This window comes from Podarcis melisellensis (assembly GCF_964234715.1).
Source record: "Podarcis melisellensis genome assembly, chromosome: 7".
NCBI classification, from domain to species: domain Eukaryota; kingdom Metazoa; phylum Chordata; class Lepidosauria; order Squamata; family Lacertidae; genus Podarcis; species Podarcis melisellensis.
Genome location: NC_138539.1, coordinates 65,248,240 through 65,263,107, shown reverse-complemented (window position 1 = coordinate 65,263,107; position 14,868 = coordinate 65,248,240). Strand labels below are relative to the sequence as shown.

At 49.8% G+C, this 14,868-nt stretch overlaps 1 protein-coding gene across 1 annotated transcript; it reads right to left on the bottom strand.

Moving 5' to 3' along the window:
* Window positions 1–2,136: 2,136 nt before the first annotated feature.
* FOXF2 (forkhead box F2) lies at window positions 2,137–14,585 on the bottom strand. Its single transcript, XM_081918289.1, has 2 exons — window positions 13,104–14,585; window positions 2,137–4,165 (listed from the first exon to the last, which is right to left on the bottom strand). Exons 1-2 carry the CDS (start codon window positions 14,062–14,064, stop codon window positions 3,996–3,998), a joined length of 1,131 nt encoding a protein of 376 aa, XP_081774415.1. The 5' UTR covers window positions 14,065–14,585; the 3' UTR covers window positions 2,137–3,995.
* Window positions 14,586–14,868: the final 283 nt, after the last annotated feature.

Here is a 14,868-nt window from a genome sequence, read left to right as displayed (position 1 = left end):
CAGTAGGCTGAGGACAAAGACCCTCCCGGGCGTGCATTCCACTGGAAAGGAGCGCGAGGTGCTTTCAGAGCTGTGATTCGGGCGAGAAACCCGCAGTTGCGCCCGATCCTAAGTCAGAGAAGGAGAGCAGGACGCTGAAACACCCTATCCCATTTCAGGGGCTGCTTGAGAATTCCAGAAAATGTGGGGTGCGGGGAATGCATTTTCCCTTGCTCCTTGAGGAAGAGCTTCTGTTCTAGGAGGAAGCCGTCGGTTTGACTGAAATCAATGGCACTTAATTTCAGAGTGCAGTTCCTGTTGTCTTGCAAGGACTGGGATTCGAACTCCGGACAGCCGGGTGGGAAAGCTAGTCCCATTGGTGAGGGTTGGGGTGTAGTGATGCCACCACCAGCAGCAGGGCAGGACTTGGGGGGGCAGAAGCCCAGCCGCCCCCCTTCACCCCACCCCCATATGCAGCAGGGCTGGCTTAACACATATTGGAAGGAATTAACACACATACAGCTTCAGAGCAATAAGCTCAGGGTCTAAAATCGCCTTAGCTGCATCACTGCTGCCAGGTATCGATTCTCTAGCGATGCAGTCAGCTGCATGGATGTCCTCCTACCTTGCAGGTCATGATCTCGTCCAATATACTCTTTCCGATGCCCCTGAGATGCTCACAAGCAGGCAACAGCTCTTCCCTGTTACCTATCTCCAGCACCTGCCCCTCAGGAGTATTTATTTATTTACTATGATTAGTTAAATTTGTAAGCCGCCTTTCATTCGTAAATCTCAGGGCGGTTCCCAACATAAAAATACAATATTAAAAACAAAATACTGTACACAAGAAACTTCCCTGACATGTACTGGAGTTCCATTTCAGCACCAGAGACGTGGCTTTTAGGAATTTATTTAAAATCTAATTTTTGAAGCTAAGGTAGGCGCTATCTCCAGGGAGGAAACCCGGCAAGTAAGTTACGTCGATCTCCCTGCTTAAACCGACGGTTCACGCGCATTTAACCCAGCGTTGGCGAATGCCCAATAGATGAGTTATAGAATCATATAGAATCAACTAAAGCGTCCATGACAGATTATGCTGTTCCCTTGGAAGTGGAGGCAGCAATTTAAATGCCATCGCTTCGTGAATCCCGAGCACTTGCGTTTGGGGAGCTGCACCTTCCTACCGAGGCCTCACCTGGGCCCCAGGCTCCGTGGATTTGCAAGCGGACAGAAAGGTGGACACCTCAGGACGCAATTCCGTTCACTTTTTGGAGGCGGACTTTTGGACACTCTCTCTGGCGCACAGAACGCGCGTGGTCAGTAGTGCCGTCCAGGCAGGACTTTGGGGCAGAGGTACAGGACCCCGAGACAGCAGGAGAGCCCCCAAACACTTGGCTTGCCAGGTTTCCAACTAAAGCAAGTTCGTATCTAAAGAGCACTCGCCCCCCGACGTACACACGCGGCCATTCACTCCCCAAGTCTAAAATTGCCTAACTGCAGTTCAAGAAGTACATACAGAGCTGTACTTTTTGGAAGGGCGGCAACTTCCTAATGTGCTAAAAAAGAAAAGAAAAGCCCAGGTAAACAAATAACGGTTTCAGCATTTTCTTCCCGCGCTAGTTTTACTCTGGCAGACGCTAAACTCCCAAACCCGAAGACAAATTCTTCCTTTAAAAGGGGAGAGAATAACTCGCTTCAATTCTTTGTCTACTGAATGCAAAGAGGAGTCTGACGGGTTGTTTCTGGATTCTCTCTCTGTGTAAACACTTGTTGAAGGTGCGGTGGGAGGAAAAATCAAAGTCCTGAAAGGAAAGGATACTCGGTTTGAATTTTTTTAATCTGAGATTTTTAATACTTTGCCTTCCCCCAATACGTTTCTCTTCTAAAGGGGAAAAAATTGTCAAAAATAGACAAACTATACCAAGCGTTGGGTATAGACGGGGTGTTTCGTCTGTTCAACCCTGCAGCCCGCAAGCGAAGTAATTCTGGTCCCGTTCCACGGAAAACAAAAACACACCTGGAAGTCACCGCGCCTCCTGGATCCGCCTCCGGATTCCCGCCTTTCCTTTAAGGAGCGAGATGCACGCTCCTTTTCCTGTTACAATTCGCTATAAGAACCGAGGAGTTTAGCATGCCGAGGAAAAGGAAAATGCGCGCTGGCCATATACATTTTATTGGGGGAGAAACACACCACGCACATCAACAAGAAACCCACCCCAACAAGTTTGTACATCACAATATTTTGACAAACGTTATACATAAGTGCAAATTATACTCTCCGGTTTAAAAGCGATAGTGTGTGAGTATACACGAGATTTATTCCAAATAATTATTTTAAAAGACTGTGATATAAACACTTTTTTTAAAAAAAAAGTAAAAAAAAAAAAGAAAGCAAGAAAGGAAATAAACTAAACCCCAAACGTGGTATTGTTGCAATATTGGAAAACACAACACAAACAAACAAAATCTGGGGGCTTTCTTGGAAGCGACACAACCACGCACAAGCACACACCCTCTCCAAATTTTAAAACAAGGTTTGTTAATACTGGCTGGTGCTGCTGAAACAGCATCCCGCAAAACAATGGCTCTGTTGATACTAGGGAATAATAAATCTGCATTTTCAAAAGCTAGAGGTACGATTCTGTGACAGACAACGCTGACTTCAATAGGAGAGTGTGATCGTGAACCTACGTAGCTTACTCGGAAGGTAATCTCAGCGGCGCAAAGACTTCACGGTGCAACCCCATATATTTCTACTCGGGAGTAAGCCCCGTGGAGTCCAATGGCACGTGCTCCCAGGTAAACACGTGCAGAATCGAAGCCTACCTTGTGCTGCAATGCCCTGACATGCTTAGATCTCTCCAGCTGAAATGAAGCAGGACTCAAAACGAAAGTGCTTTATTCGGATGATGAAGTAGGCGAACTTAGTGAATGCGGATTGTTTCTGTGTTGCACGGACATCAGGCATAAAAAGGGGGACATCTCTCTCCTCCCCCTCCCCAATTTCTGTGTAATTGAAAAGCTGGCAGATTCCAACCGCAGTTGCCTTTATTTTTGTTTTTTAAAAATGTAACTATATGTATATGAACTAGCCTTCTGCTTCACTTCTTTAAAATACTGGCTATCAAAGGAATGCGCCCGATTGATTCTGAACCTGCCTGACGCTGCAGCGACCACCTTCTGCCCTTTCATCCAAACACACAAAGCAAACAGGAGCCCATTCCCTATAGCTTGAGTTGTACGCAGCGCGATCCTAAGTATGCTTTCTTCAGAGGAAAGTCTCCTTGGGTTCACTGAGGCTTAAGGCTGTGTCCTATACATAACGTACACTTGACACCTTAAAGACTGGTGTTTATTTATTAATTAGTATCATCATGGCTATAAGCTTTCCTGCGCTACAGCCCACCTTTCCATCCTAGAAGCGGGTGTATGTCTAGGATCGCAGTCCTCTCCTTCTTGCGGATCTGTTCAAGGCTAAGACTGCCATCCTATACGCATCGAACCATTGGACTCTATGGGATTTACTTCTGAGGAAGTATGCCTCGAATCGCCCCCTCCCCCCCCACACACCTGTAGCCCTTCCTAGCTGAAGTCGGTGGGATTTAGTTTCACATTCTGGCGCTCTAGGATGGAGCTGCAACATTGCGCACGTTTCTGTTGGGCTAGAGTTGCTGATCCTGCACGCTTGGGAAGCCCCACTGGACGCAGCCGGGCTTACTTCGCAGGGAACACGTGCAGGCCTGCTGTGAACTCAGTAGGAGAGGTTTAGGATCCCGCGGAAAAGGAGCGCGCGTATCCAACCGGGCGTCCGGCCCTTACGCGGCTTTCCTTAAGTGACTGGCGCACTGTACTTACAAAGGGAGGCTCGCGCAGCTGGGCGTGGACCTCTGGGCTCGATCCGCGCGAGTCCTCCCGTTGCGTGTGATCTTTTGGGTGAAGTCTTTGGACCTCTCTCTCTCGCTCCCACCCCAACCTCCCCAATCTTCTCCTTTCAATCCAGCTCCCAAGGTCATTGTTCACATCACACAGGGCTTGATGTCTTGGCAGACGCTTTGATGGTGGTGGTGATGGTGGTAATAGGAGCCGCTGGCCGACGGGTGGAAGGAAGAGATGCCGTTGAAGTTGAGGACGAAATCCTTCCTGTCGCACACCGGGGACGGGTGGTGCTGGTAGCGAGGCAGCCCCACTGCGGAGGAAGCGAGAAAGAGCGAGCGAGTCCACAGAACAGCTCAAAAGGTTCCCCTGGAGAAGGCAGGGTGGTTAGCTGAGGGGCGTGACTGGGCGGGTGGGGTGGTCAAAGGGTTAAAGGGTGTGACTTCAAAATCCCCACTGCCTAGGTCAGGCTTCCTCAAACTCGGCCCTCCATATGTTTTTGGCCTACAACTCCCATGATCCCCGCAGGATTATTACATAGATAGCAGGAATGTAAGCCGCCTTGAGCGCCTTGGAAAGAAGGCGGACTGCAATAGTAACTATATTGATAGCCAGAAGAAGGCAAGTCTGCAAGGGAGAGGAAGCCGCATAGCTGGCTTTCCTCATAGAGGCAAACAAAGCCTAATTTGTTTATTTTTATTCTCCTTTTTAAATGTTCTAAATGCTGTGCGGCGGACCTACAGACCCATCGCGGCTGTCGCTGCCCAAACTATGCCTATTCACAACGCATCTCACTTTAAGCCAAAGGTTTGGGGCCTAAATATGTCTCTCCTGACTCTGGCGTCCGATCAGCCCACAAGCGCGCAGGACGCCAAACTGCCCCCAGGGCTTCCACAGTGCAATCCTACGGACGTTTAGTCCGAAGTAAGTCCCAACTATTTTTGAGACTTACTGCCAGGTTAGTGTGACTGAGACTGCAGTCTCCAATAACTGGATCACTGTCCCATTTCCCTCGATTTTTCCACACCTAGGTATTCTGGGCCTGTAGGATCAGTTCAGTGAAAAAGGGAATGTGGAACTCCGAATGAATTAAGATCATGATCCTAACGACACAATTGACTTTAAAGTAAAGCACTTCGATTTTCAATTGAGCTTCCTTTTCCATAGTCAGCGTCCAGACCCAGCGGCCCTCCCGCCTCGCTCCCCCTTTTCAGGGGATACATCCTGACCCAGAAATTAGGGACAGAGCATAATCTACCCAGCTGAACTTGTTTGCGGCACCCGTCGACCGCCTTTCAGCTATCGTTAGCACAGGTGGTTCACAACATAAAAAGCCTCTGAACCATTTGGCATTACAGTGAAGCACAATGTTACGGTCCTCAGTAAAAGCTACAGTAAGGGCTGAAAGTTTCCAGCTCCTGCTATTATTCGCAAGTGCGTGTCAAAATGCGGGATTCGGAGAGAGTTTTGTGGAAAGAGCCTCCCACCCTCTGAGAGAGGACGTTTCAGAACCTATGGGACTCAGTGGACCTCTCGCGATTCTGACTCACCTCTGCCCAAACCCCATGATAACTGCCCTGAGTTGTTTTGTGTTTCCCTTATTAAGGCTAATCTTGGATTGTGATCTATGTTGAGGTGGTTAGATCACAGCAGAATATTATCCTGTGGTGCTTCTAATGCAGCCCTTATTGATAGCAAAGCAATGACCGGGGAGCCTGAGATCACCGACTCCACAGAGGCCGCTGCGCGAAATCCTGTTAAGCATCTGAGCCATTTATCTCAAGGAGATCTCCCTAATCTCGGCCAACTGAAAGGCAGAAAAATCCCTGCCATGATTATCGGCCCAAAACTTTTGCAGCGACGGATCTGCTCGCACCAGCTTGATGTGCGCAATTTGATGCGCATGGACGCGGTTGCGCATCCTCCATGCTTGTCGCTGGCTCCGCGCAGCAACAGAGGCTCAAGAGCACATCCTAGTTTCACCGAAGTGCTCTTGTTTAGCTGACTGAATGCAAGCCGGATCTTGAGCATCTTCCGCGGAAGACCCAGTGGGATGCCCCATTTCAGTTTACAACCTGCTTCTTTTATTTCTGAAATCTTTTGAATAAGCCCCTTCAAGGAACCGACAGGGCGACTCTTGACCAAAGCGGCTTGGAAACCGCGCTGGCGCAGAGTGTGACACCTGGACTGTAAGATCTGGGTTCGTTTACATGGAGCGGTTACAGCCACAAGGTGGATCCGGCCGCAGCGGTCAGGTCGAGGTGGCAAGACCCGGGGAGTCTTCCCTTCCACCCAGGACTGCTGTTGGGCATCGAAGTGTTTTGGGAAATACCAGAGCCGCTCTCCATTGCTTCCCAGCCAGCGGCAGGAACCTTCCCCCCGCAACGAGTGGGCTCAACAGGGCAATCTGCCCGTGGCCTGGAAATGAAGAGCAGCCCCCGGGGCATCTTCAGAAAAGCAGTATGGTGTAGCGGTTAGGGCACTGGACTAGGGCGTGGGAGAGACCAGCGTGCAAATCCTCACTTGGCCAGGAAGCTCACTGGGTGACCGGGGCGACTCACGACACCGCCTCCCAGCCTAACCTACCTCACAGGGTTGGTTTGTGGGGTTAAATGAGCAGGAGGAGGACCACGGACGCCCCCTCGGGCTCCTTGGAGAAAAAGATGCGGTAAAAACGTAATAAACAAATAAGTTTCTTTTTCTTCCTCCTTCCCTTCCTGTTCAGGAACCGGTTTGGATAGCTCTGTCTGCCAATCGGGGCTCTAGTTTCTGGGGCTGCAGAGAGGTAGACTTGACCGTTCCCTTTCTCTCTGGTAATCCCCAACTGATGCAAAAGACTGCAAGGGTCTGGAAAGAAGGGCTACGGATCAATACCCCTCCGCATAACTCCTCTTTCCCCAAAGTTGTTTTAGCTGAGCAGTTGGGCAAAGGACTCCCATCGAGAGGGAAAGTGGAGAAGCCCCTTGCTGAATTTTCTCTGTCTCCGCTCAACGCCTGCTTCACTTTTGACCCAGGGGGCTGTGCGGAGTAATAGTTAGAGGGTCTCTCTCTCTCTCTCTCTCTCTCTCTCTCTCTCTCTCTCTCTCTCTCTCTCTCTCTCTCTCTCTCTCTCTCTCTCTCTCTCGTCTGCCCCTTTGCTCACCCCGGAGCGGTCCCTTTGGTAAAAGCGGTTATTTCGCTGGATTTCCTCCGTCTTTCTAATAACCTGCCTGGTATGCTCCTAATGAAAGCGGCGCGCTTTATTGCAGCTCTGATTCAATCAGTTCGCTTTGGTTTAACAGTGTGCGAAAAATGTCCGCCTCCCTCCTCCTCCTCTCCTTCCTTCTGCTCCGTTCGCCTCTAAGCCTCCGAGAGAAGCGACTTCTGTTTCCAATCTTGCTCGGCCCTTCTAAGGGGAGAGCGGGAGGGAGGCTCGGGAGAGGCCGGGATTTAGCATCTCCTCGGCACTAAACCGTGCATGATTTGATGGGGCTTTATTGACCGATAAAAATCAGTTGGGGACCGACGTTACAGCGCTGTCAGCTCATAAACGAGCGGCTCCGCAGTGCCTGGTATTCCGGGCGGGGCGGAGACCTTAGGTCCTCGATTGCTTTGCCTGCCAGGGGTTCAAAGCAGCGGGTTCGTTTAAGATCCTGATCCTAAACACATTTTCTCGGTTGCTAAATGCCACTGGGCTGACAAGAAGCAGGCGCCGATCCCGGCAGCAGTTACTCGAAGGACTTTCATTGCAAATCAATGAAGTTTACTTCTAGTAGGCGAGGACCGGGTTGAGGGAGGGGAGCTGAGATCTCCTGGCCTGATTTTGTGTCCTCCAGTCTCATATACTCCTGCGATGCACTCTTTCACCGAACTCCCCAATCGCATCGTTTGCAACGCTGGGGTCCAAGGCTCGCTTGGAGAGGCGATGTTGGGGTGAGGAGGAGCTGCTACTGGACCCCATCAGCTCCAGCTGACCTGACCATCCAGCATTCCCGCTGAGGCTGATGGGACTTGGAGTCCTACTACACTTGAAAGGCCACACCGGTTCCCCAATCCCTGCTGTAGTGTCTCCTTGAACTGGGAAAAATTTCCCTCCCAGAAAATGCCTAGGATTTGTCTATTTCCCAGGAAACGCACTTGCAACCTTCTTTCTTTCTCTTTCCCTGTTTATGTTTCATAGCAGTTCCCCCCCCCCCACTGGAGCTGGATTTATATAGCATATTGTTCCCCAACTAAACATGCTTAAAAAAATACTTCAAAAATACTTCTGGGTTTCCTTCCCCACTTCCTTAAGATTAAACCTTTTAAAAAAAAAAATCCTGATGAGATTTAAGAAACTCTCCTGCTTCCCATTGGCAGCCTGCTTATTTTAGAGTAGTCCCATTGACTCTGAAGAGCCTACATCGGTATAGCTGGCTTGGTTGATTGAGAAGCATCAGCGAAGCTTCCTTAGGCCTATACTATCCTGCACATCTTTAAGGTGCTTCGATCACCTTCTCCTCAGCGGGATCCAAGAAGCTCAAAGTAATAGCAGAAATCCCTGCCTAACCAGTTATTGAGTCTTTGAAACACCTGAGCACTACTTGGAGCTGGCAGTTTCGGCTAGGGTTGGAATCCTGAGACCTACTTCGAGGTAGATACGCATCCATGCATAGGATTATCACTGTTTGAGACGTGGTGCCACTGGGCTGTGGCAGTGGCGTAGCGTGGGTTGTCAGCACCTGGGGCAAGGCAAGTAATTTGTGCCCCCTAACCCGTGGATTTGCGTCCCCTAACCCTAACCCCCAGATGTTGCGCCCGGTGCGGCAGGTCCCCCCCTGCACCCCCCACGCTACGCCACTGGGCTGTGGATCGGGCTTCCTCGACCTATACTCCCCAAGCATGGGAATAGCGTTTATCAAAATGGCCAAATGTTTAGCGGGAAATAATCCTGAGGCAGAAGCAAAAGATTTCTTCCGATCCAGCGAGTTGGGTTCAGAAAGCGGTTGGATAATTCTGAGAAAGAATGCAGTCCTTTAAAATCCAGGAAATGGGCATTTTAAAGAAGGGTGGATTTAGATGCGGAAACTGCAGGAGGCTACGGAGGGAAACGATGTGCTTTTAAATTACTATCTTCCTTTACCCCAATCCATTACTGTCCAGTTAAAGTCCCATTTACACTCAGTGGAACTTCTCCTACGCCCAGCCTCCAGCCCATTAAAGCCAATGGCGGGACTGTGTTTAGAGTCAGAATCAAGGTGTAAAAATAAAATTAAAGGCCACTCCGTAAAACCAAATTCTGTATCTAAGTTCCCTTCTTATAGTTACCTCGGGAGGTTAGGATGTCGGTTTCATGCAACCCTCACCATCCTTCTTCTCATTTAAAAAAACAAAACAAAACTTCCAGAGATCCTTCTGGAATCATTTCCACAAGGGAAGGGTTCTGGTTTTTTTTTTCTTTCCCCAAATCCCAAGCTAAAAAGGAAGGTGATTTGGAGAGGGAGGGGGGCGCTAGTGGGGGGGGGGGAGAGAGATGGAGAGTTGGGCTCAGCAGATGATTGACAGCAGGTCGCCGACAAGCAAAGCGAAGCAATGGACAGGGTCGTCTGTATTTGTTACTTGTTGAAATTCCCATAAAATTGAACAAGACCTCGCTCTCATCTGGGTTAAGTCAAGCTCCAATCCCCTTCGGTGTGGTCCAGCCCAGACTGTCTTTGTTTAGTTAACCTCCGAGACCCACGTTTAAAAGGGCTATTTGGAAAATTTCCTCCGTAAGAGCCCAACATCTTTTACCCATTTCGATGCCTTACACTCGCATCTCTCTCGCTCTCTTCCACCCAGATTTCCTAAAGAGTCTTATTATTGTTTTTTAAGAAATATTTTTTTTCTCCTATAAAAAGCAACGTACTACCAAGAGAGGAAAACAACAACAGAGCAGTTCCTTCCAGTTATAGAAACGGGTCTGAGTCTCACGCCAGCACCTTTTTTTTTTTTTGCGGTTTGAAAGAAAATCCGAATAGATTTACCGCCCCCCAACCTCATCCCTCAGGCTGTATTCAGATAATATTTCTCCCTCTTTTTCAATTAGATGGCTATAAACCTCCAGGGTATTTTTTCTTTTTCTTTTGCTCCCGCTGTGGTAATGAGACCCTTTTTTGAGATTTGTTATGTTTTCTTCGCTATCATCAGGGCTGAGAAAAGGTTTTTTTGTTTTGTTTTTTAAAGAAACTTGCAGGAAAGAAGCTGTGGTATGTCATGCTCGCCAGGCGCTTCTGTTTATTCAAAACGGACACGATCCAGCCAAAGTAAAAGCCCTTTCCCCGCGGATTTCGCCGGGAGAGATTTAAAAGCACGTGTCTAACATCCCCGTTGAAGTCAATGGGAAGAAAAAGTGCGTAACTGTGGCTGGATCTATCTATCTATCTATCTATCTCTCTCTCTCTCTCTCTATCTATCTATCTATCCATCTATCTATCATCTATCTATCTATTATACCACGCCGGAGAAAGAAAGAAAGAAAGGAAAAGAAAAGAAAAGAAAGAAAAACCAGGATGTGCTCTGCGAGCGCGATCCTAATCATACTTACTCGCCAGTAGGGCCTATTAAATTGAAGGCTTCCCAAATTCTAACCACATAACCGTACGACGAGCATATTTAGTATTTAGGGTTGCAACCATATTCTTTAAAAAGGCCATCCCAGGCATGCTTCCTCGGGAGTAAGGCCCACTGCGTTCAGTGAAGCGAATTCCAAACTAAAAGCTGCAATCCTACACAGACAGTAAGCTCCATTGAACACGATGGGGACTTACTGCTGAGTAAACATGCCTAAACGTGGGCTACATATGGACTTCGAATTGCAGCCGCCGGTATTTTAGAGGGGTGGGGGAGTTGTTTGGCTAAATTGTTAATCTCGATCTAATAAGCCTAATCGTGACTCAGTTGCAGTGCCGAGCCAGCAACTGGGCGCTATGACCGAGATTCGAATTTAAATAAGATGATTATCAATAAGGCAGCGAAGTAAAAATAATCTATCTGTAGTTTACGTTGATCTCTGGCATTCTGTTTAACAAATTGAGCCTGGCTTTACTAAGACACAGTCAGGAGGATGTCCTGCGGCTATATTCTTTGGGTGAACGGGTGAGGGGGTGGGTGGGATAAAAAGTCATATATCTCTCTCCTACGAGTCCCCCCCCCCATCCCAGCCCTCCCGAATTGCTGCTCTACTTCTCTCCGAACAATAGGTCTATTTTCCCCCCTGGAAGCAGCTTTTGTTTTCTCACGTCAAAGCTGGTGTTTTCAGAGAAAACACCGAGGAGACCCAGCATCGGGGCTTGTTATTGAGGCAGCGTTATCTGACAGCTACAACTTTAACCTGAGCGAGCGAAGGGATTTATTTCCAGTCTCTTCGCAATCGCCCGCCTTCCCCGCGAAGAGGTGTTCTTTTTTTTAATTAAAAAACAACAACACCCTACCTACGGTTTTGGAGGTCGCAGGTCATTCCTCTGGGAAACCCGCCCCCCATCTAACCTACATCTATCGAGATATATACATATATAATACACACATTGCACATGAAGAGGGTCGTTCTCAGCTGGCCATCTAAGTGAGCGTGATGCGCCCAGACGCCACGATGGGCGCCCTCTAATATCCCGATCCAAAACCGTCTTTGGCACTTAATTCTAAGTAGGTGCGCTCAAGATCGCAGCCACTCGGTATTCTTGAAATATCTAGTCACTTTCTTGTTCAGGGTTTCGCTTTCAGAAACCGAACTAGCGCCTTCCGCACCTTCCTCTCCAACATCTTGGGCACATTACAAAAGAAGTATTTACAACCTCAGTAGATCGAAGCTTTCACTACCGTAATGAACTGAGACATTAACAAGCCGTCCTATCTAAACAACTTCCACTTGGAATAAATCCCATTGGTTCCAGCGGCCCTTACTTCCAAGTAAGTGTGGACGGGATCACATCTCAATGCTCAAGATTAATTCACAGAAACAATTGCCACTCCTGATTCTACGCCCACAGTTTCTAAAGGAGATGCCCCCCCCTTACTCTGGAAGTGTGCATATGTATTTGGGAAGGGAGGGCAGCGTCTTATCATCCCTGGCCTGCCTGCAAGTCCCAAAGGGTTAGTTTAAAGAGCCTCACTTCTATGTTCTCCTTGATTTCATCCAAATATATTATTTTCAAGCCAGCTTGTTTGCTCACTGTCAACCGTCGGCTGGATCCCTAACCTGCATTCCTCGCTCTCGCCTCCCAGGTTTAGAATCCCAAATAATGCACTTTCAACAGAATGGCCCCGATCAAGCTCTAGTCTAGCTTTATTGCAACCAGTTGCAATCCCCACGGAATGCGACCCATCCTATGGAGTGTGGGGATCACATCCGCACCAGTTGCTGGATGGTGTCAGTGCGCGTTCCGTGCCCAGCAGACAGAGCCATTTGCAACTGAATCCTTTTTTTAAAATGTTATTTGCATGGCATTTACTCCCAGGAGATTGTGCTCTTAGCATCACGCCTGTAGGATCTCAAACCAGTCAAGTTAGTGGCAGTGAAATCCTCCAGTGGGAGCGAGGCGAGGCTGGAGCTGTGGGCGATTAAGAAGATCAACCAGCTCTTAAATGGATTACCATAAGTTGTAAATAGAAATGACCAGAACGAGATCTGCCTGTTTACAATAAAATATTATTACTTCTGCCGGAACATGCTTAAGAACTGAGCCCAAAGCTTCCTTTGCACAAGTTATGGGTATCTATCTATCATCTATCTATCTATCTATCTATCTATCTATCTATCTATATCTATCTATCTATCTATCTATCTATCTATCTATATCTATCTATCTATCATCTATCTCTCTATCATCTATCATCTATCTATCATCTCTATCATCCATCTATCTATCTATCATCTATCTATCATCTATCTATATCTATCTATCTATCATCTATCTATCTATCTATCTATCTATCTATCTATCTATCTATCATCTATCTATCTATCTATCTATCTATCTATCTATCTATCTATCATCTATCTATCTATCTATCATCTATCTATCTATCTATCTATCTATCTATCATCTCTCTCTCTCTCTCTCTCTCTCTCTCTCTCTCTCTCTCTCTCTCTCTCTCTCTATCTGTCTATCTATCTAATGTCAACAGGCTGATTTCCTATTTCAAAAAAAGCTGGAAGACCCCATTCGGCTTACTCGTGAGGTGGGCAAAGGTATGGAAGGTTGAGCGCGTGTGAGTTTGGGGAGGTAGAGGTGGGGGCGGGTCGCCTTTGGTACCTGAGAGGTCTTCCCTGCCGTTTTGGTGCAAGTAGCTCTGCTCCAGCGAGTAGGAGGCCACTCCGGAGTGGATGCCCGTGGGGGCTGCGGGGGTGGGCGGCGGCAGGGCCTGCTGCTTGAGATAGGGCGAGGCAGCCGAGGAGGTCCAGTGTCCCGCGGGGCTGCCGTAGGGCGAGTGGCACTCGATGGCGCTGGCCATGGCGGGCGATGAGGGCACGGGGCTGCTGCTGCTGTCGGGGCCGTAGTCGGCGCCGCCGTTGGAAGGCACCGGGCAGCTGGCCATGTAAGTGGAGCCCGGGTTGGGAGACATGTGTGGGACGTGGTGCGCCTCGTAGGCGCCGGCCTGCATCACGTCCAGGGGGTTGTAGCCGTTGGGGTGGCAGCCCAAGGGGGCGGCGGGGGGCGCTTGGAAGTCGAAGCCCTGCGGGAGGAAGCCCAGGCCGTTCACCATGCGGTGGTACATGGTGGGCTTGAGCGCCTGGCATTTCCTTCGGAAGCCCCTGGGGCGCCGTCGGAAGGAGCCTTCCTCGAACATGAACTCGCTGGCCGGGTCGATGGTCCAGTAGTGGCCCTTCCCGGGCCGGCCCAGCCCTTTGGGCAGCTTGATGAAGCACTCGTTGAGCGACAGGTTGTGGCGCACCGAATTCTTCCAGCCCTGGTAAGCGCCGCGGAAGAAGGGGAAGCGCGCCTGCAGGAACTGGTAGATCTCGCTCAGCGTCAGCCGCTTCGACGGCGAGCTCTGGATAGCCATGACGATAAGCGCAATATAGGAATACGGAGGCTTCTCCGGGCGTCTCAGCCCCGAGCTGGCTTTCTTGGCTTTCGACGGCGCGGACGCTGAAGCGCTGCTGTTGCTGCTGCTGCCGTTGCTGGACGACTCCAGCGCGGAGGGCGGCGGAGGCGGCTGCTGGCTCATCAAGGCCGGGCTGCGAGGCACCGGGGCCCCGATCTCGGAGCTCATGGAAGCTGCTCCTCCTGGGCCACCTCCTCGGCGATCTGGAAGCGGTCCCTGAGCATCCCTCCCTCCTTCCCTGCGCAAGCCTCACTTTCTCCTCTTCTCCGTCTGTCTGCCTCTCTTCTGTTTCACACAAGCCCAGCGCTCCCTCCCTCCCTCCCTCTTTCCCCTCTCTGACCCCCCCTCCTCCTTCTCCTCCCCCGCTCCCCCGACTCAGGAGCCTACAGTTCTCTCCAGCTCTCCGCCTCGGCTCTCTGCCCCCCACCTGGTGGCCATCCTGAAGCCTTTAAAGAAGAGGAAATCCAGCGAAACCCCTCGCCGCTTTTGCGTAAAGGCAGCGCAGCCAAACAGAATCCGCGGACGCCTATCGGGACTTTAAATCTGTCGCCTGCTGGAGGAACTTCCCCCTCCTTCTTTCCCGAAATCTCCTTTCCCATTGAGTCTATCCAAAAAATCAGCCTGGGGGAAGAGAGGAGCGAAGGGGAGGGTGGCCCGAAAGGGCTCAGCTCCTCCGCTCCAGCTGGCCTCTGTCCACCCGCCCCCCCCCCCGCTCCAGTCCTGCGAGCTGCCCGCAGAGGCTCCAGATCTCTCTGGCTGCCATCCTCGCTACACGCAATTATACCATCCATCACGCTTGCCCTGAGACAGTTGCTAAGCCTCGCAGCGCACGCTCAGCACCAGACCCCGAAGGTAATGCGCGGGTGGTGTGGCTTTTCTGCTCCTTTCCTAACTCCTACCAGGATAACTGCCAGAGATCTCGGCTAGCTCAAAAGAATGCTCGGGGATTTTTGCGACCAGAAAGAATCGCAC

Bases quoted from the DNA above. Each gene is read 5' to 3' on its own strand.
- FOXF2 (XM_081918289.1), bottom strand. From the start codon at position 14,064: ATGAGCTCCGAGATCGGGGCCCCGGTGCCTCGCAGCCCGGCCTTGATG. The intron at 4,166-13,103 runs GTACCAAAGGCG...CTTCCTCCGCAG, and splicing joins CGGCAGGGAAGACCTCTCAG to TGGGGCTGCCTCGCTACCAG.